The sequence below is a fragment of the Mytilus galloprovincialis genome, chromosome 10, assembly GCF_965363235.1.
Source record: "Mytilus galloprovincialis chromosome 10, xbMytGall1.hap1.1, whole genome shotgun sequence".
Lineage (NCBI taxonomy): Eukaryota > Metazoa > Mollusca > Bivalvia > Mytilida > Mytilidae > Mytilus > Mytilus galloprovincialis.
Genome location: NC_134847.1, coordinates 59,324,907 through 59,349,832, shown reverse-complemented (window position 1 = coordinate 59,349,832; position 24,926 = coordinate 59,324,907). Strand labels below are relative to the sequence as shown.

The 24,926-nt window shown below is 33.2% G+C and overlaps 1 protein-coding gene across 1 annotated transcript; it reads left to right on the top strand.

Moving 5' to 3' along the window:
* The first annotated feature begins 8,989 nt into the window (after positions 1-8,989).
* Positions 8,990-24,265, top strand: LOC143047983 (uncharacterized). The gene is made up of 6 exons (XM_076221363.1): positions 8,990-9,174; positions 12,757-12,984; positions 15,739-15,846; positions 20,489-22,872; positions 23,416-23,597; positions 23,935-24,265. Exons 1-6 carry the CDS (start codon positions 9,102-9,104, stop codon positions 24,122-24,124), a joined length of 3,165 nt encoding a protein of 1,054 aa, XP_076077478.1. The 5' UTR covers positions 8,990-9,101; the 3' UTR covers positions 24,125-24,265.
* The last annotated feature ends 661 nt before the right edge of the window (positions 24,266-24,926 follow it).

Genomic DNA, 24,926 nt, shown 5'->3' with positions numbered 1-24,926 from the left:
AAATTTTATAGTCTACATTTAATAATGTTATAGGTCGCCAGTTTTTAATATCCTCCCTCTCCCCACTTTTATATAATAAACTTATCATTCCAAGTCTTTGCGATTCGGAAAGTGTTTTATCAAAAAAGGTTTCTTTTAATATTTGCGTAAGCTCATTCTGTATCAAAAACCAATATTCCTGATAAAATTCTGCTGTTATGCCATCTTCCCCTGGTGATTTATCCCTTTTCATTAATTTAATTGCTTTAAAAATTTCATCTTTTGTAATTTCCCTATCACATAAACGTTTTTCTGCTTCAGATAGAGTTTTATTTACATTATATAGTAATTTATCCCCAGCCCCTCTATCACAACCCCCGAGGTAAAAAGTTTCTCATAATATTTTAATTGTTCGCCTAAGATTTCATTGATATCATTTATGTATGTGCCATTTTCGGCTTTTATTTTTGACCATAGTTTTTCTTTTCCTCGTTTTTGTTCTAATCTAAAAAAAAATAATTTGTGGATTTTTCACCCTTTTCATACCAATTTATTTTTGATCTTATGCGTGGTGCTTCTGCTTTTTGTTCGTAATATTTATATATATCATTTTTTTATACGACCGCAAAAATTTTAATTTTTCGTCGTATATTGCTATCACGTTGGCGTCGTCGTCGTCTTGCGTCGTCGTCGTCCGAATACTTTTAGTTTTTGCACTCTAACTTTAGTAAAAGTGAATAGAAATCACAAGGTTTATGACCACAAAAGGAAAGTTGGGATTGAATTTGGGAGTTTTTGGTACCAACATTTTAGGAATTAGGGGCCAAAAAGGGCCCAAATAAGCATTATTTTTGGTTTTCGCACTATAACTTTAGTTTAAGTAAATAGAAATCTATGGAATTTTGACACAAGGTTTATGACCACAAAAGGAAGGTTGGGATTGATTTTGGGAGTTTTGGTTCCAACAGTTTAGAAATTAGGGTCCAAAAAAGGGCCCAGATAAGCATTATTCTTGGTTTTCGCACCATAACTTTAGTATAAGTAAATAGAAATCTATGAAATTTAAACACAAGGTTTATGACCATAAAAGGAAGGTTGGGTTTGATTTTGGGAGGTTTGGTCCCAACAGTTTAGGAAAAAGGGGCCCAAAGGGTCCAAAATTGAACTTTGTTTGATTTCATCAAAAATTGAATAATTGGGGTTCTTTGATATGCCGAAACTAACTGTGTATGTAGATTCTTAATTTTTGGTCCCGTTTTCAAATTGGTCTACATTAAGGTCCAAAGGGTCCAAAATTAAACTTAGTTTGATTTTAACAAAAATTGAATTCTTGGGGTTCTTTGATATGCTGAATCTAAAAATGTACTTAGATTTTTTATTATTGGCCCAGTTTTCAAGTTGGTCCAAATCGGGGTCCAAAATTAAACTTTGTTTGATTTCATCAAAAATTGAATAATTAAGGTTCTTTGATATGCCAAATCTAACTGTGTATGTAGATTCTTAATTTTTGGTCCCGTTTTCAAATTGGTCTACATTAAAGTCCAAAGGGTCCAAAATTAAACTAAGTTTGATTTTAACAAAAATTGAATTCTTGGGCTTTTTTGATATGCTGAATCTAAACATATACTTAGATTTTTGATTATGGGCCCAGTTTTCAAGTTGGTTCAAATCAGGATCCAAAATTATAATATTAAGTATTGTGCAATAGCAAGAAATTTTCAATTGCATAGTATTTAGCAATAGCAAGAAATCTTCAATTGCACAGTATTGCGCAATAGCAAGAAATCTTCAATTGCACAGTATTGTGCAATAGCAAATATTTTCAATTGCACAGTATTGCGCAATAGCAAGAAATATCTATTTGCACAATATTGTTCAATAGCTAGAAATTTTCAATTGGAGTTATCCTTCTTTGTCCAGAATAGTAGTTGAATCAACTTAAATCATTGTTTTATACAATATACAATGCAATCGTAACTACTCGGCCATTCTCGCTACGCAGTACAATAGTTATTTCTTCGTGCAACCAGAAAGGCCGAGTTGTTCCGATTGTATACAATGTATATTCACTTTTACTACCAACTGATGGATTAAAACAATCTTTACCATTCAGTGATAACAAGCACTTTATTTTACATTTTAATATTTTATGATGTATTTAAGTTATTGTTGCAAACTCCATTAGGAATTTGAATTGAGATCAGTTTTGGAAAAAGGGAAAGGGGGATGTGAAAAAAATGGGGGGGGGGGTAAATTTTTCTCATTTCAGATTTCATCAATAAAAAGAAAATTTCTTCAAACATTTTTTTGAGAGGATTAATATTCAACAGCATAGTGAATTGCTCAAAGGCAAAAAAAATATTTTAAGTTATTAGACCACATTCATTCTGTGTCAGAAACCTATGCTGTGTCAACTATTTAATCACAATCCAAATTTAGAGCTGAATCCAGCTTAAATGTTGTGTCCATACTTGCCCCAACTGTTCAGGGTTCAACCTCTGCGGTCGTATATAGCTGCGCCCTGCGGAGCATCTGGTTAGTTTTTCAACCTCATGTAGATTTTGTTGTGTTCCATCATTTTCTAACAGATTTTCTAATTTATCTTCCCAATTTTTACTAATAGGTCGGTTTTAATTATACTATTTTTCATTTTCCAATAACCTGGACCTCTTTCTGGTTCGACGATGTTCATAGTAGTAATTATTACGCCGTCGTGATCGCTGAAGGGGAAATAAACAATTTTTGCATTGTTTAGTCTACAATCGATATTCCCACTAGTGAATATATAATCTATTCTCGAGTATGATTGACCCCTTGAAAATGTGTATTGTTTTTTGGTTGGATATCTGAGACGCCAAATGTCCGTCAGTTCATTTTTTTCAATGAAATTTTTTAGTTCATAATTTCTCGCATCTTCACGCGTGGGCATATGTTTTCTATCTAATTTCCTATTTAGACAACAATTAAAGTCTCCCATAACGTAATTCACAATATCATTTTCTTTATCTATTTTTAACTTATTAAAGAAATGTTTTCTTTCTATGCCATTATTAGGGGCGTTTAAATGAAACTAAACTAATAGACATACTTTATGGGAAAAAATCAATATGTATACTATTGTCTTTAAAATTCTGAATATTTATATCTATACAGTTCATCGATTTCATTTATGTAATACAACATAATAAAAGTCCAACCTATATTCAATATATTTACAACAAATGAATGTGCATGTACACTTACAATGCCTTTTTTTTAGAGTTATCTCCCATACCATATATTTCATATATAATTATTATTTGCCTACTTATTTCACCAACAAATACACATATTTGTATCACTAACATAATACACGGCAGTTCAATAATTTTCCAAAATATTTACAATAAATGCAAGATTTTGCTTACACAATAATAGCATGGATTTTTTTCATAATATGATAAAAAATGATATAAATATATTATATACATTTTTACACAAAGTTCTTCGTAAGCTCGTTTACGCAATGTGCCGGGATAATCTACTAAGAAACAGTTTCTTCCTAAGAAGAGTTTTGCCTTTTTGATTGCTGTTTCTCAACTGATCCTGGTGTTGAAGCTGAACTTCGAGTTCTCTTTTTACCACTTGGTGTTTCGTATTCGCCTAATCTGTCTATTCCCATAAAGTTCTTGACATGAGAAACAAGTTGTTTTGCCCCTTCAGGATTAACATGTACCCCGGATGGGTCATTTTTATCAAACAATGTTTTAATGGGGTTGACACCCATGCCTGGTCGACAGAAATCATCCCAAAAATCGACGATCTTTTGAACATACGTTTTCCATATACAAATTTATAGAATGAGATGTTAGATTACATTTTGTTAAAGTTTGACCTTTGCCCTTTCTTGGCAGTATACTGAATATGCATATATCCGCATTTGGAAATTCTGCTTTTACTTTATTTAAAGCATTTGTTATGTTAACACAAATTATTTCTTTATCTGTATTGTTTTTTGTGATGTCGTTTGTACCCAAACCAAAGATGACCTTCGACACATAATTTTTATCAACACTTTTGTCCAGTGTGACTAAAAGTTTGTCACTGTCTTCTGCTGTACTACCAGAAACAGATGCATTGTATATTCTGTTGTCAGATATCTTGAGACGTCAACAGTTTGATGCACCTAAAATGATTGTATTATGGGGTAATGGTAAACAATTGTTTTCGTTTTCAGGAACAGATTGTATATATGCCGAGTGTTTAGTGGTATCGTTGTCAATGGAGACATTCAATTCCTCGATCTGATCTTGTTCCGTAGTTTCTCGTCCCTCCCTAATTTCATGAACATAGTCCCCGTATTTATTCTCTTCAGTTATTTTCTCATTTTGCTCGTCTTTTCTTACGGTTTGTCTATTTCGATTGCAGTTTCGTTTGATATGACCTTCTTGACCGCATTCGAAACATACGTTATCTGTGTGCGGACAGTCTCGAATAATATGGTCGTGGCTACTGCAACGAAAACAGTGTCGCTGTCGTTCTTGTCTTTGTGGTTTCATATCACAACGGTATGAAGGTTGGTCCGTTCGACTACAGTATCGACATTGGGTTCTATTGTTGTCAGCAAAAAGTCGGATTTCAAATCTTCCGAGTTTGGTGATATTGGGGATGGTTGGGACGCAATTTATCAGCTGAATATACCGCGTACCGGTTTCAATGTTAGTACCTCTTATAGTCCTCCTTTTAATTGAGTCTTGGACTACTTCACCGTATTTTCTCATAAATGTACAAATTGCAAGATCACCCAACTGGACATGTGCATCCTTAATCGTAACATGTGTCACCTCTTTTTCAACATCAACAAATTTGTAATGATAGTTTTTAATTTCGATACCCTTTATTAGCAATAATATTTTCGATGCCTGATCATCAACAGTTACAACACATTCTCTTTCAGTCAATTGTATAGCTTTAACCTTTTCTCTGTTTATATATTTTTCCAGTTCGTTTAGAATATCTGTATGTGTGATCCCCTTGATATGCTTTGAACTAAAGTGTACTGACTTGTATCTTTGTATTTGTTGATTATTGTGGTGAACTGTGTCTAGTTCGCTCGCTATTTTGTAAACAAAACGATATGTGTTCACTTAGAAATCAGTTTTGACAGTTTGTTTACTTCATTTTCACTTACTATTGGACGGAAAGGACCTCTGCAATGAATTTAGGGCCAACAGTATAATCTAATAATATAATATAAAATTCATCTATGTCGATCGCCCGTCGTTACCCATTGCAGACGCCATCAGCTAAGAGCTAAACCACGAGCAGAAAGAAGAAAATGTTAAAAAAAAAAAGGAATTTGCTTATATATTAGAGTGTCGGGTATATGTCAAACACGCTATAAGATATGGAACGCCATGACTGTCTTCTGATGTTGATTGTTTAATATGTTTGGTGCTTTATGCATTATGTTCAGTAGTATGTATATTATGTTCAGTAGATATCATATTATGTTCAGTAGTTATTACATTATGTTCAGTAGTTATTACATTATGTTCAGTAGTTATTACATTATGTTTGGTAGTTTTTACATTATATTCGGTGCTTTAGTTATTATGTTCAGTAGTTTCATTATTATATGCAGTGGTATTTTAATTATGTTCGGTACTTCTGACGTTATATTCAGTACATTTTTCATTATGTTCAGTACTTTCGATATTATGTTCAGTAGATTCAATATTATTTGCAGTACATCATGTAATACCTTCAGCAGTCCCGCTTTCTTTATATTCAGTAGATTATTCATTATGTTCAGTAAAAGCATCTGTATTATATTCGGTTCGTTCAACTTTATGTTCAGTGGTTGTATCATTATGATGATGTAGTAAAAGTGGTTGTTTCATTATGATGATGTAGTAATAGTCGGGAAGTCAATAATGGAAATTGTCGGAAAAAAACGAACGCGGATATTTTTGACGGACGTTTTTACAATTCATGAACACCTTTACATGATTAAATGAAAATGAAAGAAATGGAAGCAGTTTTAAATCGGTGTGGTTTACGTTTCCAAGTTGGCATTTTTCACCAGGAAAAATAACTCCTGACTTTATTTGTAAGTTGTCGCTACAAGATTTGTATGTCAGTTTAGCGTACGTTTAATCCATCGACGTCCGTTCTGTCTGGTGGAAAATTTTGGGCATGTTCAAAACTTTGAACTGACGTCCATTGGATGAAATGTCCGTTGAACGTCCGGTAGGCGTCTGTTTTGTACGGTACTCGTCCGTTTCACTTCCGTTTTGTATTCGTAACGTGTCCGTTATACATCCGTTTGAGGTCTGGCAGATAAATTCACCAACGGACTTCTAACGGACGTCTAACGGATAAAACGGATGTTGAACGAATGTGAAACGGACTTCTACCGGACGTATAACGGATTAAACGGATGATGAACCGATCTTAAACGGATAAATGCCAATTGAAAATTTCGCGTCTAAAATGCCAATTAGCCTTTCTTAAGATTCATGAATTCTTATTATTCATAATCGATCTTAGAGTAAGGGCACGTCTTTACAATCAACAGCTTTTATTCAGTCCAGACACTGCCCTTTGGTGGCACTTGCTTGTGGTTTAACGGATAAAATTGATGTTGAACGAATGTGAAACGGACTTCTACCGGACGTATAACGGATAAAATGGATGATGAACGGATCTGAAACGGATAAATGTTAATTGATAATTTCGTGTCAGGATTGTCAATTATGGGTACGTCAGATTTCTTGAGGTTCATGAATTCTTATTATTCATAATCGATCTTAGAGTAAGGGCACGTCTTCACTAGCAAGCTTCTCTTATTCAGGCAAGACACTGGCCTTAAGTGGTATTTTGAAGAACAAACCAAAACCAAATACACAGAAACATTTTGATTATTTCCAAGATTTACACGTATTTTTATTGTCGCCTTTAATTTTTTCGGATTACTGTAGAAGGGGATAATTTTTCTTAATTGGCTTAAATTTAGAGGGGAATACAAAAGATTTTAAGTTTTCATGGGTAAGAAATGAGGAGCAGCAAAGCATCCATCACATTTAACCGGTAAAACAAATAGAAGTCTCTTGCGTAATTGTCTCTTTTTATTTTGTTATTCATTGGAACGCTTTATGTCAAAGGAGAAAAGGGGAGGGTAAACACACAATTGATCATGCCAAGAAATTACCTCCGTTGAAATTCTGCAAACATCACATAGAGCAAATTACATGGATGATTAATATTGACCATTCGGTATATAGCTGTGTTCTAAATGACACGTACATGGAGGTCCTAAATTAATTTGTTGAATGAAATCAAATCTTTAAATACTAATGGGTGCCGTAGGAGGTCGACCGGAATTTTTGCTCGGATTTCTTGGCATGTAACAGATAGAAAACTCAGGATTAGAATTCATAGAACAAAAAAGGGGCAGTGGCAAATATTTCATGTATATTTTGAAAACAGAGATTTACCCCGGCACCCTTTGCCATAAAACTTTCTTTTTCTTATTTGTGCCTTCGGACTTAGGCTATTTCTTTCTTTGCGGGCGTATACTCCAAGCAAACAACATGCATGTGTATAACGGCACTTTAGATTTTCGTATTAAATAAAGAAAGTTGCCGGTCCGGTGCATGAAAAGATTGGTTAGAAAGAAAGGTTTTAATTTTAATTAGATTGAAAAGCTTAATTCGAGGGTTGAAAATAGAGAGCACCAAAAAAAAAGGGGGGGGGTAGTCCACAGGGAATATTTTTAAAACAGTTAAATCGATTTCAAGCAGGGATTCCAGTGCTCCTTTGGGAATGAAAAACTTGTTATTACTCATTCAAAATATTGCTGCTGAAATGAACACAAGCTATTCTTAATTCCATTATTTTTCTCCTGTCAGTCATACCTAAATATGCGAAATCTTGTAGCGACAACTTACAAATTGAGTCAGGAGTTATTTTTTTCTTGTGAAAAATGCCAACTTGGGAACGTAAACCACACCGATTTAAAACTGCTTCCATTTCTTCCATTTTAATTCAATCACGTAAAGGTGTTCATGAATAAAACGTCCGTCAAAAATATCCGCCTTCGTTTTTTCCCGACAATTTCCGTTATTGACTTCCCGACTTTTACTACATCATCATAATGATAAAACCACTGAACATAAAGTTGAACGAACCGAATATAATACAGATGCTTTTACTGAACATAATGAATAATGTACTGAATATAAAGAAAACGGGACTACTGAAGATATTACATAATGTACTGCAAATAATATTGAATCTACTGAACATAATGTCGAAAGTACTGAACATAATGAAAAATGTACTGAATATAACGTCAGAAGTACCGAACATAATTAAAATACCACTGCATATAATAATGAAACTACTGAACATAATAACCAAAGCACCGAATATAATGTAAACACTACTGAACATAATGTAATAACTACTGAACATAATAGGATATCTACTGAACATAATATACATACTACTGAACATAATGCATAAAGCACCGAACATATTAAACAATCAACATCAGAAGACAGTCATGGCGTTCCATAATAAGGCCCTTAAAACTTTCAGCTTCATTTGAAGCTTACGGAGACACCCGAGAGAAAAAATCAACCAGACTGTAGAGCTTTGTGTTGGATTAGTGGAGCGACAGATTGAACTTTTTCAGGAACTGTAATACAACAATAAAACTAATATCTAACTGGCTTACTATGTATATATTATCAATATAGAATCGAATGAACTTGTATAACTCTCAGCCCCCTTTTTCTAGCCCACCCCGCACTCCTGCACGCGTACACCTTTTATGTCTTATGAGAGCCAGTAATGATATCACAAAAGCAATTGTCATATACGATGTTAAATGATGATGTTCTAAATAATGTGATTTGAATTAACCAAGACGCACAGGATTTAAATTTTACCTGTTTAAATCTATAATCAATGTTTTGACACCGTCCCCAAATTTAAAGTCTCAGCGTCGAGAATATACCTTTTCGTAACATGTCTAATCAATCGAACATTGCTTGTTTACAACAAATAGTACGTTGGGGGCCGAGTGAATTTATAAACGTTTTTTTTTAAATCAAAACTGGTTCCTCAGGACAAGAATGGCATATGCATCTTCCACATTTTCAAAGTACAATGCGATGTGTCAGAAAATTGTTGACGATTTAAATTCAGGTAAGTTCATAAAATTTTAATTTGTTAAATGCATATTTTATGGATATTTTACGGTCTGGTAGTTCATTGCGTTGACATGAATTATCCTCGCGTGTTCACTTCCGATAAGAGTGTACACAACTTTTTACTTGATTGGCTTTCAAACTATTTTGATCTGAGCGTCACTGATGAGTCTAATAAAATAATATGCTACAATCTTACATTATTAATGGTCATGGAATAGATTATACTTATTTATTTATTCAACTGTTATTTTAGGGTGGGATTTAAGTCCGTTTTATTACGCACAACACTTGTTTCTCTAAATTTTTACAGATAAAAATGTAAATACAGCAAATCTAACGATTAAAATTCTTGATTTTACATGTCGTAGCGTGCTAAATATTTAAAGCCCACTGCTTTAAAACTAAACAAAACTAAAATACATGGATGTGCTGAATGAAATGGGTCATTGTAGTGTGCAAGGAATGATTCTTGGCTATATGCAGTACGCATAGATACAGCTGACTGACGAAAGGGTATCTGGTGAAATGCAGCTGCAATTATTTACGGTGCACAATTTTGAATTTTTTGAAATACTAAGGCTTTTCTACCTCAGGCATAGATTACCTTAGCTGTATTTGGCAACACTTTTAGGAATTTTGGATCTCAATGCTCTTCAACTTCGTACTTTATTTGGCTTTTTTAAAACTTTTTTGGATTCGAGCGTCACTGATGAGTCTTTTGTAGACGAAACGCGCGTCTGGCGTATATATAAAATTTAGTCCTGATATCTATGATGAGTTAATTCACCATGAAATATCTCTTGAATAAAGGTCTGTTGCTGTGGAAATTAAATTAATCGTTCATTGATGATGATTTGAATTTTCCTCCGACTTGTTTCTGACAAATGAAACCCCATGTTTGTGCCTTGTATCAATTTTACAAACTTACTTAAATTATTTACTAAAGCGGTTTACTATTCAGTGAAACAGACTTATATTTAATCTGAAATATTTGCCTTTCAGTTACATCTATGTCTAAGCTATTTACATTTTTTGTTTGTTTAGCCTTTTCAACCTTTTTATACGCCCGTCGTCTTTTAGACAGGACGTATTATGGTATACCGTTGTCCGTCCGTCCGTCCGTCCGTCCGTCCGTCCACACTTCGGACAATAACTCAAAAACGCTTTCACCAATTTCCATGAAACTTAAGTGAATTGTTTATATCTATTGACGTAAGCTCCCTTTCGTTTTTTTTTGAATTTCAGATTTTAAGTTTTGGATTTATGGGGCTTTATTCATAAAAAAGGGGGGATTTTCAACACTTCGGACAATAACTCAAAAAGGCTTTCACCAATGTCCATGAAACTTTGGTGAATTGTTTATATCTATTGATGTAAGCTCCCTTTCAATTTTGATAAATTTCAGATTTTAAGTTTTGGATTTATGGGGCTTTATTTATAAAAAAGGGGGGGATTTTCAACACTTCGGACAATAACTCAAAAAGGCTTTCACCAATGTCCATGAAACTTTGGTGAATTGTTTATATCTATTGATGTAAGCTCCCTTTCAATTTTGATAAATTTCAGATTTTAAGTTTTGGATTTATGGGGCTTTATTCATATAAAAAAGGGGGATTTTCAACACTTCGGACAATAACTCAAAAAGGCTTTCACCAATGTCCATGAAACTTTGGTGAATTGTTTATATCTATTGATGTAAGCTCCCTTTCAATTTTTATAAATTTCAGATTTTAAGTTTTGGATTTATGGGGCTTTATTCATAAAAAAAGGGGGATTTTCAACACTTCGGCCAATAACTCAAAAAGGCTTTCACCAATGTCCATGAAACTTTGGTGAATTGTTTATATCTATTGATGTAAACTCCCTTTCAATTTTTATAAATTTCAAATTTTAAGTTTTGGATTTATGGGGCTTTATTCATAAAAAAAAGGGGGATTTTCAACACTTCGGACAATAACTCAAAAAGGCTTTCACCAATGTCCATGAAACTTTGGTGAATTGTTTATATCTATTGATGTAAGCTCCCTTTCAATTTTTATAAATTTCAGATTTTACATTTCCGTGTTATGAATTTTTATGCTTAAAAAAGAGGGGGATTTTCCAATTTTGGGACAATAACTAACACTTTCACAAAATTTTATGCAACTTTGATAAATTGTTTATATCTATTGACATAAGCTCCCTTTTCATTTTTATAAATTTTAGATTTTACGTTTTCTTAAGTAATGAATTTTTATACTTTAAAAAGGGGGATTTTATGAAACTTTGGTGAATATATTAATGTAACATCCCTTTTGATTTGTATATATATTTCTAGTTGATCATATAAATTCATTTAAAGCATAAAAGACAAGTTAAAAGAGCAACGGGCGTATCATGCGCTAAAGCGCAGCCCTTTATTAAATTAGCTTTTTGTAGACAAAACGCGCGTTTGGCGTACATTTTTTTAATCATGGCATGTATGATGAGTTTATATGCTATTGAAAAAGACAAACTGAATTACATTTTTGTTATTGTACACAAGAGGAAGCAATCTAGAAATTTGAAATGAACTTTGTTTAACTTCGAATTTTGCTTCGACCTTGAAATATTATTTCATATAAGAAAACAAAACACAAACATAACAGAAATTACCAGGAACATGCACTATTTATAATAAAGATGTTTGTCTTCCTTTAAATAAAATATTTGAATTATTATGCATAAAGTATCAAATGTCGCTACGCTCGATAATAGACTATCAGTACAATCAGTAATCTTTTTTGTTTGTTTTTGAGATGCGTAGGAGTCAGTCATTATAGCTGTCGTAGTCAATAATACTGTCCTTTATGCAGTCTTTATCACACGATAATAACCAGTTTATCTATAACTATTATGTAATTACAACGCAGAATGCGTAGAACACAATACTCAATCATGTCTATACCACTTGATTTTATCTGCTTTTTAAAAATAAAATTTCAGCAAAGGGGAGTTGGGAATCCATAACAAATACAAGTTACAGTTGATTCCATGTCTTTTATCATCTTGGATTATACAATAGCAAATCACAATCAGGGTAGATTTTTAATCAAAATGAAATATACAAGTTTTGATACAAGAATATATTTCATTTTTGCTTCATTTTATTATCAAAACAGTGTTTTAAAACACAATTTTTTTTCTGTATGATTCAATTTTTAACACTTTGATATACAGGCAACCTTTCTTTTATAAAGGAATATGTAAGGAATGTACCTAATTTGTTTTGTAGAAAGAAAATCAGAGTCCCGGTTCCTATTTCTTTTTGTCTGAAAGGACAACTTTCACAAAGTTACAGTACGTTATGGTGTTAAAACAGAACATAATTAAACAACTGTTTACCTTTCTTTAGTCGGGTTTTGACGCTTTGACACATTCCCCATTTCTATTCTCAATTTGAATATATGTTTCATTTTTCTTGTTGCTGGACAGGTCTACGTTGTCAACTGCTAAATTATTATTTTCAATATTTCGATCCCTTTGACTTTAGAGAGAGAGAGAAAAAACAATCAACCACAGATGTTTTTTTTATTAAAGTTTTTTTTTTAAATTTCAGATGATATCAAACACTTGAAATTTAGTCTAAGAAGCACTCTTACAAATGGAGAACTAGAAAATATAGAAGATGGCCAAGATCTCATTACTACATTAGAAAAACGAGATTTGTTGTCTCAGAAAAATGTGTCTCTGTTGCATAATTTGTTGGAGAAAAAATGTGGAAGATTAGCTACAATAGTTGGTGCTTATGACTTAACTATCACGCCTCAAAGAACATTCAACAAAGGTAAAATCTGATATTACATAGATTTCAATTTAGTAAAGTTTTTGTCACTATAGAAGACTTTATCTTATTTCAGATTATGCATAACAAAAACAGAATTTTAGCTTAGAGGAGCTTTAACTTAATACAAACACATCTCAGACAATATCTAGGTCACCTTATCTTTATGGCAACAGGAACACTATCTAAATTTTCAAGAACAGGACCTTTCCATTTAGTTTTTTTTCTCAAAATCATCGAAAATAATTGAAGAAAAAGATAAAACACCTTTTCAGGTATTTTAAATGTTAATATGGATCTATTAAACTCACCCAAATAATATATTCGAGAGATCAAATAAATATATATGCTTGTTTTCTGTAGATCCAGACAAATTAGTAATAGGTAAAATAATCTTATTTTTATTAAAACTTTTACATTTTTAGTAGCAACATTCCAGAAGCACCTGCATACGGCGTATATATCTCCCAATTGATACGATATTCCCGTGCTTGTATTTTTTATCATGATTTCCTTGATAGATGGTTGCTGCTCAAAAGGAAGCTATTTAACCAAGAGTTCAAAATGGTGAAGTTGAAATCATCACTTCATAAATTTTACGGACGCCATGACGAGTTGGTCGACCGTTATGGTTTCACAGATGATATCGGATATGTTCCTTACGTCGTAACTACAATCCTCTACCCTTTCATAAATTTGACCTAACGAAATAGACTATATACCGGGTTTGTAATAACATGAGCAACACGACGGTTGCCACATGTGGAGCAGCAGTGGCAGATTAAGGGGCGGTCCGTCGGTGGGAACCACCCTTTTTTTGGCCAATCAATGGATTTGAATGGGAACATAGTTGGAACCACCCCCCTTTTATCCTGGGTTGGGACCCCCTTTTTAAAAATGGCTGGATTCGCCCATGAGCAGGATCTGCTTACCTTTCCGGAGCACATGAGATCACCCCCAGTTTTAGTGGGGTTCGTGTTGCTTAGTCTTTAGTTTTCTATGTTGTGTCATGTGTACTATTATTTGTCTGTTTGTCTTTTTCATTTTTAGCCATGGCGTTGTCTGTTTATTTTCGACTTATGAGTTTGACTGTCCCTCTGGTATCTTTCATCCCTCTTTTACCTATACTTAATTCAAAAATGATCTGGACTTTAAAGACGCTAAAACCTAACTTTCTTGTTTTTAACGGTGACGCTGATGAATGCTAATTGTCTTGATAATAAAATCACCATAGATACCAGGGATGAAAATACGAAGTTGAAGATAACTGGGGACCAAAAATTACGAAAGGTTTTGCTAATTGCAGCTAAGGTAATCTATTCCCGGGTTCTCATTGATATTTAAGGTAGACCAGAAGTCTTCAACCATTTTTGGATTGTAAAAATACTTATTATAAATACCAGGCTTAAATTTAGAACGCCAGACGCACGTTTCGTCTTCAATAGACTCATAAAACAGCAGATAGCAATCGGTCTAGATCTATATTTAAATTAGCAAAAATTGATACCGGAATGTCAAATGTTTTCTTAAACGTTTTCTTACTTGGTAATCTATCAATTCGTTTTTCTTTAATTAATTCACTTTAATGAAGTTAGATTCAGATACTAGAAGTTAAATAAAGATACAGAATTGAAAGGAATGTACGGCAAATTTATCTATTTAGGTTTCTTTAACAAGAAAACAAGTACGTTAACTTCAATTTTTTTTTTGTTATTTTCTAAAATAAAATTGAGAATGGAAATGGGGAATGTGCCAAAGAGACAACAACCCGACCATAGAAAAAAACAACAGCAGAAGGTCATCAACAGGTCTTCAATGTAGCGAGAAATTCCTGCACCCGGAGGCGTCCTTCAGCTGGCCCCTAAACAAATATATACTAGTTCAGTAATAAACGCCATACTAATTTCCAAATTGTACAAAATTAAATATTTAGTACGTTACCTTTTTTTGTTATTTTCTAAAAGCACATTATGAAAACTATTTTTGAAAAACTTTTGGAAGACTTTTAAATTCAAACCTTTAAATTTTTGTCTATTTTCTTAAAAAGTGTATTCATATGTATATGCAATTCCAATTGATATTGTATAGTGTGTCTTTCTATGTTGTGAAGTTACACTATATTGATACAGGGTAGGGTGAAAGTTGTCGCATTTAAAAACGTTTAAACTCGCCGAATTTGTTTGCACCTGTCGTAAGTTAGAAACCTTATGTTCAGTGGTTGTCTATTATTGATTTGGTTCATAAGTGTTTTTCAGTTTTCGTTTTTATATAAATTAGACCGTTGTTTTTCCTGTTTGAATGCTTTTACACTAGTCAGTTGTTGGGCCCTTTATAGCTTGCTGTTCGGTGTCAGCCAAGGCACCGTGTTGAAGGCCGTACTTAAATTATAATTGTTTACTTTTACAAATTTTGACATGGATGGATAGTTGTTTGATTGGCTCTCATACCAAATCTTCTTATTACTGTGATTTTTAAAAACTTAAAACTTTGCACAAAGACTATCAATACAAATTTATAATTAGCTGTTGTTGACTTAATATGGATACAATGAGATAAGATTTTGTATGTCAAAACAAAATTAACGAAAAGACCCCCAGAAGATTTTATTTTTGATAAAATCAAATTTTGACGGTGCTTTTGAATATCATCTTTGCCAAGAAGAGCAGAGCCTTAAAATATCCATTACGTGTACATTCAAGCCTTTATTTCATTTGTAAAATCAGTACATCTAGCCAAATTAATTATCTTCCATTTCAGACAAATACGATATATCGTCAATGAATATTGTTGAACACTATGTAAAGACTTCTGCGGCTGATCAAGTTTTTGATTTATTGAAGAATAAAGGAGCTGCATTCATAAAAGGTACTGCAATTGATGTATACTACTACAACTGTTAATGATAATAACTATAGAGGCTCCAAAGAGCATGTGTCCCTCACATGGATAGATGTGCATCTTCGAAAGACAAGAGTTGGTATTGCTTTGTTTCATAAAAAAGAATGGCCAACGTAGTTACAAGTATCTTGTCTTAGGGAGGGATAAATCCTACTTTGTAAAGGATCACTCTGATTCAAACAAAAAAAAATTCTCTGAAACTGACATTATCAAGATGCTGGATTTCTTGATTGACCACAAATTAGTTACGTTCTGAGGACGTGTTTTTCAACAGACTATCGGCATTCCTATGGGAACCAATTGTGCCCTTTTTCTTGCCGACTTGTTTCTTTATTATCATGAGGCTTACTTCATACAGGAACTTCTTAGGAAGAAAGATAAGAAGTAAGCAATATCCTTTAACTCTACTTTCCGCTATATAGATGTTGTTCTTTCACTAAATAATTCAAAATTTGTTGTCCCAGGCAAGAATTGTCTTACTACATCTTTTGAATTACTATCTGTAACGCCTATGTTTCATAGGGACAAATGTTTTAATATTGTATTTATATTGTGTCGTAGATCAAACTGATTAGTTCAGTGTTTGTTTTTGTTTATATGTCTTTTTTATTCAATTGATATTCTATTGTATATATTAAAAAGAAGATGTGGTATGATTGCAAATGAGACAACTCTCCACAAGAGACTAAGTGACACCGAAATAACTAGTAACAACTTTAGGTTACCGTAGGTCTTCAACAATGAGCAAAGCCCATACCACATAGACAGCTATAAACGACCCCAAAATGACAAAGTAAAACAATTCAAACGAGAAAACTAACTGCCTTATTTATGTACGAAAAATGAACGAAAAACAAAAAGGTAACACATAAACAATCGACAACCACTGAATCACAGGCTCCTCACTTGGGAGCATACATACATACAGAATGTGGCGGGGTTAAACATGTTAGCGGGGTCCCAACCCTCCCCTAACCTCGACAGTGGTGTAACAGTACAACATAAGAACGAATTATAAAAAATCATTTGAAAAAGGCTAAACTGACATGAGATAGACAAAAATACAAATACTACAGATATAAGTGGACGTGGTTTTTATATTCTTATTTTGTAATGTAACACTTCAGTCTCAAGTTATAATCATATGGTGGGCTTTTTCTGGTCGTGTCTTGCTGATCATTTTAAATGTCTGCGGTTTCTGTCAATGTACAGAGTTACAAAATACAAAATATGAGATAAAAATCTTCATTAAAGCTGTAAGATTTCTTAATTTAATTGTTTCATATTTTCCAAGTCGGAGCCTTATTGTTGGGTTTATACTTACATGCGCAACACTTTCAAGTATCACGTGTGTAAGAGGATGTACTTACACATCTGGAAAACCTGTGAAACCAATTTTGTTTTGGTCGGATTCGTGTTGCTCACCCTTTACTTTCTGTAATGTGTCTTGTGTATAGTTTGTTTGTTAGACATTTTCTTTTCTAGCCATGGCGTTGTCAGTTTATTTTTAACCTGTGAGATTGAATGTCCAACTAATATCTTTCGCCTCTTTTTAAAATTTAATAAATTATAGATTCTTGTATTTTGTTTGTATGATTGTGAAATAAACTTATGTCTAGATTTGTTACACACATTTTCTAGTATGTCATTGCAACAACAACATGATAATTTCAATAGCTTCAACTTCGTCTTTTTTTAAATGGAAAATATATGTGAAGTTAGCAGCCGGTTCGTTACTGTTAATTCAGAAACTATTGGGTTTTTATTATTGCCAAAAATGCGACAGAGTTGTAAACGCCATAATTTAAACTCGCATTTTGAAATATTTTATATGAATTAAACAGGATTTTTCTCAAATTCGTAAAAATTAAAATAGCGTTTAATAAGTCTAAATTGACAAAATCGCAATAATAAATGTACGCAATTATTTCTGAATTTACAGTATTTGATATTCGTTCTAGGAGTCGATATTACGAATTGAACGATGGACACTTAGGGCGTGAATTATTCTTGCTACCTGATTGGAAGATATTACGAGACGTGAATAATCAAAATTTATTGATTGGTTAGGACAATCCAAACCTAGTAAATGTCCTTCAATCCCGTAGAGTATCGGATTTGTCGTCTCTATTTTAGCAATTAGATTTTACACAAGTAACTTTTATCTATAAATAGACGAACCTTCTGGAGTAAACAAGAACTTAAACGATACTACAAGTTCATAACGTGTGACCTCATGTGTGTGGTAAAATTTGTTGATTGATGCACGTGGCTATTCTAGTAAATGAATTAATCTACAAAGCGAGAGCTCTTTCCATTTTCATCAGCTAAGAGTCGAATATAGCACTTTTTGAAAGGCTATCGCTTGTTCAAATACTGTATTCAATATCCAACCAGCTGCTAACAGTCGGTTCGATATTTAAATTTAGTTGAAAATCACCAACAAAAAATAATACTTGATAATCTTAAAAGTATGATTTTCATAGTTAAGATGAATAATAAATTACGTAGAAAATCGTTTAATGACCCATTCAAGCTGCCGATATTGAACCCTTTTGTATGTTGCATATTTGTCTTTATGTACTAAAGGTTTTTATCAATAAAACGATTTCAAAAATGTAACTGTATATATTGGTAGATCCGTGTTTTACTTGCTCGGATTATTTTTGTATCTATTTTCAATTCTCAAAATACATCTGTACATTTACGCTATAAATCTACAACCCTCAGTTTATGGCGACTTATAGTTATAAAAGGTACCAATATTATAATTTATAATACGCCAGAAGCCCGTTTCGTCTTCATAAGACTCATCCGTGACGCTCAGAACAAAACACTTAAAAAGTTAAACAAGTACAAAATTGGAGGGCATTGAGGACCGAAAATTCCAAAAAGTTGCGCCAAATACGGCTACGGTAATCTACTCCTGGGTTCAGAAAATCCTTAGTTTTTCCCAAAATTCAAAGGTTTGTAAATGGACATTTATAAAAATGACCATATAATTGATATTCATGTCAACACCGAAGTGCTGACTTCTGAGCTGGTGATACCCTCGGGGACGAAACTTCCACCAATAGTGGCATCGACCCAGTGGTGTAAATAGTTATCAAAGGTAAAAGGATTATAATTTAATAAGCCAGCGCTTTCATCTACATGAGACTCATCATTGACGCTCAGATCAAAACACTTAAAAAGCCAAACAAGTACAAAGTTGAAGAGCATTGAGGACCGAAAATACCAAAACGTTGTGCCAAATACGGCTACGGTAATTTACTCCTGGGTTAGGAAAATCCTTAGTTTTTCCAAATATTCAAAGTTTTTTAAACAGGAAATTTATAAAGATGACCATATAATTGATATTCATGTCAAATAAGAAGTGCTGACTACTGAGCTGGTGATACCCTCGAAGACGAAACGTCCACCAGCAGTGGCATCGACCCAGTGGTGTTAATAGTTATCAAAGTTACCAGGATTATAATTTGATACACCAGACGCGCGCGCATCAGTGAACTTCTCTATAAAGTCATCAATATGCATTAGCTATGTAAGCATGTCAAAATCGTATCTTACGCGATAATGACCAGCCAGTACACTCTGTAATGACTTCATTAACCAGTATTAAAGAAAGATAAACATAACAATATGATATTTCTTAAAACAAAAACAAAAATCCGATACCTCTAGAAAAATTTAGAAATATAAATAGAAATATTTATGGAAAGACCAAAAAAGAAATACGGATGTCTACGGAGAGCTTAGATTGTTACTTTTGGGCAAAAAATTGTAAAAATTTCAGGACATGTCTGCATAATATTAGACAGAATGAGAGATTAGGGGGCTCTCACCACTTTCCTGTGCCCGTTGTCCTGAACTTTTGACAATTTAAAGCCCTCCGTAAATATTGAAGATGACATTATTCTGGGAAATCCTTTTGATACAACCTTTATAGTCTATGATATCCTCGAAATTTAGGGACATTGAAAGACCAGGAGTGGTGGGAGGGGATCTCATCGTCATTTCAGCGGTAGGTTTGCGCTATACATTTCATTTTTCTCTTTTTTTTGTGCTTTTCATAAATATTCCTATTCATATTTCTTAATGTTTCTAGAGTGATTAGTTATTTTTGAATCATATATTATATTAAAAATTCCAACTTTGATGTCGTTTTATTTATATAAATCTATATTACATAAAGACAAATATGCAACTTACATAAGGGTTTATGTTCGAGGACGACGAGAATTTACGACAGCTTGAAGGGCCGGGTCATCAAACCATTTCCTACGTATCTTTTCACTCCTCTTATAAACTCTGAAAATCATGCTACGAATGTTATTAAATATATGAATTTTCTATGATTTTCAACTAATTTGAATATCGAACCGACGGCTAGAAGCCGGTTGAATATTGAATATCGAATATCGAATAACAAACCAGCTGATAACTTCACATACATGGAAAATAAAGACATGTAATGTCATATACACGTGCATAATGGTCTGGGGACTAATACACTAATACTGAGTAACTTTCTACTATTTTAAATGACAATTTTAAAGAAATTCGCTATAACAGATTTTATCCCTACTGATTGTTTTCTTTCTTTTAGGTCCAAATGGCGTAGGAAAATCACAAATTGCATTTTGGTATGCTAATCAGTTTTACAAAGAAAACAAGAAATCCGTTATTTGGAGGATAAACAGTAAATCTCTTGAGAGCACACACCTTTCCCTTGCCACTTTGTTGTCAACATTGAACAATTATGAGGATCATCTTATTTCTCAGAAAAAATTATCGCAATGTGTGAGCAACATGTTTGACATTGTCCTCAGAACACTTGAGTCAGAACAATGGCAACAGCATCAACATCTTATAGTAATGGATGATATTTTCAATCCGAAGGATGACATCATGTACGAAATGCTTCAAAGGTTTATTAATATGAAAAACGTTAATCTACTTGCAACTTCAAATGTATCATATCCCACAGATCTTGCATCATCGTACGAGGTCCAGATTTCAGGAATGACTTCAGAAGAGGCAATATCTTTGCTTACATCTGCTAGTGAAGATAAAGGATGTCTAAAAAAACTAGTAAAAAATCTCAATTATCTTCCTTTGGCAATATCACTAGCCTCGTCTTATATAAAAACAACAAAAATAAGCATCAGGGATTATCTAAGAAACATTTCTGCATTCCAAATGCAGGCTCAACAAGAGGATAAAAAAGGTCAAAATCTACAAGCATCATATGACATGACGTTACAGAACGTTGAAAACAATTTGTCTTCGCATTGCAAGAGAGTGCTTTCGCTGATACCTTACTTAAGTCATACGAGTATATCGGTTGATGTTCTGAAAACTTTTCTTCCAGAAAAAGTAATTGAACGAGAACTCGAAATCACAAATTTGATGTCAGCTTTACAAAACTATTCCTTAGCATCAGCAAGACGAAGTGGTAACATACGACTGCTAGAAATGCACGGTTTATCTGTATGGGTTTTGAAAAACAAAAAGAGCTCTGATCAAGAAAATGAAGACTTGTTATGGTTGCTGAAGCATTATTGCAAAGAAATGGCCATTGACGTAAGACTAGTAAAAAATGTCAACCGTAACATGGAATTTCTGGATCATGCTTGTCTGCTGATGAACACATATCTAAAGATGTTGAACAATTCGTCTGATGAAGTTCTTGTATATGAAGCTTACTTGGCATTGTGTATTGGGTCCACCTTTAGAATTTATGGTCGAACAGAAATTACTGCGGAAGATTTCTTTGAAAGGGGAAGAAAAATCATTGCTAAGCTTGGGAAGCTTGAATCCCCTATATATCCAGTACCCAGTACGGCAAACCGTTCTTCAGGTAGTAGTTTCGATATGAAGGAAGAAACTGGTGACATGGAAAATTTCCTTAAAGGTGATAAGATCATACGGAATAGGGCTTGTCAAATTTTTTCAGCACTTCATGATGTTCATACTTGTGTTACAGAGGAAATGTTAGAACATTTGGTAATGAAAAAATACAGGAACGACAACGAAATGAGCATTATTCTTTGCAATACTTCGCATATAGATGAAAATATGGGAAGATGGATTCCTGACGTCTGGAAATCAGACCTTATAAAAAGAGGCCTTATTATGCCATTACATGAACTTCGTGCTACATTCTTGATAGAGCTTTTAACCATCATCCTATACAATACCAACGGTAACAACTGGTGGATAACTGAGAGTGAAGCAGTACATGCCTTCGTGGAAGGAAGGCATATGTCGGTGGATTCTAAATGCTTTGCTGAGTTTCAACTCACCTATAACATGGCTTGCATCTTAAACTCGTTTTATGAAGATAGGTATCCTTCGTTTCGACCTGTGATCGCAACTGTTATAAAACGCAGTAGTGTGTTATATTATGTACGAAATGATACATTGAATCACACTGTTTCTGAAATGAAAAATGTCATCACCTTTCTTGAAGGAATGTTAGAAAGTTCGCCAGTTATAAACATATTAATTGGAGTTATTAATATGCTTTCTGGGTTAGATGTTGATCATACATGTCATGTGCTCGAGCTTCTTAGGGAATGCTACATTAAACTCTCCAACATTGACGAAAACAATCAGAACTATTACATCACACAAGCTCTAGCGAAGACAAGCCTACTTGAAAGTTATATTGAAGATTTGGAGCCATGGAATCTTTTACCGAGAGTGCATTTGGCTATAGCTGATATGTGTGTTAGAATCAAAACACCATCAATGGCTAGAAAAGCTAAAAAACACTTCCGACTGGCTATTCAAGACAATGCAAACGATGAAATTACAAGATATACCTTAAAGTCATACAAATGCTACATTGAATTTTGCATATCACAAGGTGATGGTAATGATCTGGAAGAAGCAGAAAGCCTTTGTAAAATAATGATAGGAAAATTTCAAAATTCCTCAAAGAATTCTTACTTCAAGCAAAAGTGTGAGAAAATAAATGAGTTAAAGGTAAATAACTTTGAATGTAAAAAATCATCACAGATATATACTAGGCTTATGGTTTTGTATTCTTGATGAGATTCTCGTCGACGTAAGACGCACAAATCGAAACAATTCAAAGATCAGATCAAATACAAAGCAGCAGAGCATTTCGAATCTCAAATTTTAGAATCATAACTGTCCTGGTATTGGCTAAACATTTTAACCAGGTTTTAATTAATTCAATTTTGGAAAACTATCTTTTTAAAGCAAGATATGTAAAATCGTATTCTTATTTTTATATCTTAAAACACGGACTATTTAAACTTGTTCTATTATTTGACAAGATAATTCATTTGCATCTGCAGTAGTACTGAATATTTCCTTTGGGTGAAAGATGGGATGTTCTATTCAAATAAAATGAGCTGCACATTGAATGGCATCTAAAGGTTAATATATATATATACATGTATATCTATATTTGTTTAGGGTTCTCAGTTTTAAAAGAAAATAACCCTTGCTTCCTTTCAAGTTGTTACTTAATCATACACTAACTTTTTGCATACTTTGTAGGAAACTCGAGCATTAGAAAGCACAAGACATAAAAATATAAATGACAGACCATTTATACAAAATGGAAGCAAACTTCAGATAGAGTGTGATGCAGTTCCTGATCAAATGACACCACCAGATTATCAAGGAGAAAATCAAGTATCAACACAGCGAAACTCGATAAGGAATGTTGTCGAAGAAAGGTTTTTAAATTAACCAATTAATGTTTGCCTCCGAGATACTTCAAAATAACTTATGTTCAAAAGGTTCGATGGGCAAAGTAATTAAAACTGCTGAGACCATCTTGTTTCTATACATTTTAATATACATTAAATACTGTTTATTTAATAAACGATGGTTTCTAAAATATGCACAAACCGAAATTAAACTAAAAATTTCAAAACTTCAAAACTACCTGGATAACAAATGGAGTAAAAAACAATTTAGCGTACGAAAAGTCAGTTTACCTTCTTACATACATTAGTTCTATTGAAACTATTGGTCATACTTGTTTAAACTTAATTTACTTTTTACTCCTAGATTAGTTGGTATTGATAGTGAATGTATGTCTATCGAAAGAGAACGACACGATGAACGACTGTCTATCGAACGAGAACGACTGTCTATTGAACGAGAACGACTGTCTATTGAAAAAGAGAGACTTAATGATGCAAAGAAAACCAATGAAATTCTTGAGAGACTTATCTCCCAACTAAAAAATACCAGATAATTATTCATGACTGTGAAACTGTTAACAACTACACCAGCACATGTGTATTTTATATATTTTGACACAGTTTAAGAAAGTGTAGCTGAAATGTATTCACTAGTGGTAAAATAAAATCCCAACAATGTCGGGAGCATGTGTTAATTGCTGTTTATTGTTTGACTTTATATGTATGTCAACTTTTCAGAGGAGTCGGGTGTTGATGGTTGATGTGGTTTGTTGTTCTGTGTGATATTTTTTCTGATTCTTGTCATCCTATTTATACAAAAAACATGTCAAGTATACCACTGTCATACAAGTGAGAGGTTTAGCTATAAAACCAGGTTTAATCCATCATTTTCTATATATGTATGGTAAATTCCTGTACCAAATAAAGGCAACACTAGTTTACCGCTGTTCAAAAGTCATAAATCGATTGAGAGAAAACAAATCCGGGTTACAAATAACAAGAGTGCACACGCTGAAATGTCTCGCCTTCTATACTAATCATTGATATTATGTTGATAGTCCTAAGTATAAAGCTAAGCTTTATTACAACTGTCACATAAACTTAACATTAACCAAAATAACTAAACAAAGACCAATGAACCTTGAAAATGAGGTCAAGGTCAGATGAACCATGCCAGACAGACATGTACAGCTAGCAATGCTTCTATACAACATATATAGTTGGCCCATTACTTATAGTTTAAGAAAAATAGACCAAAACTCAAAAACTTAACACTGTGCAATAAACCGTGAAAATGAGGTCACGGTCAAATAAAACCTGTGCGACTGACATAGAGATCATAAAATATTTCCATAC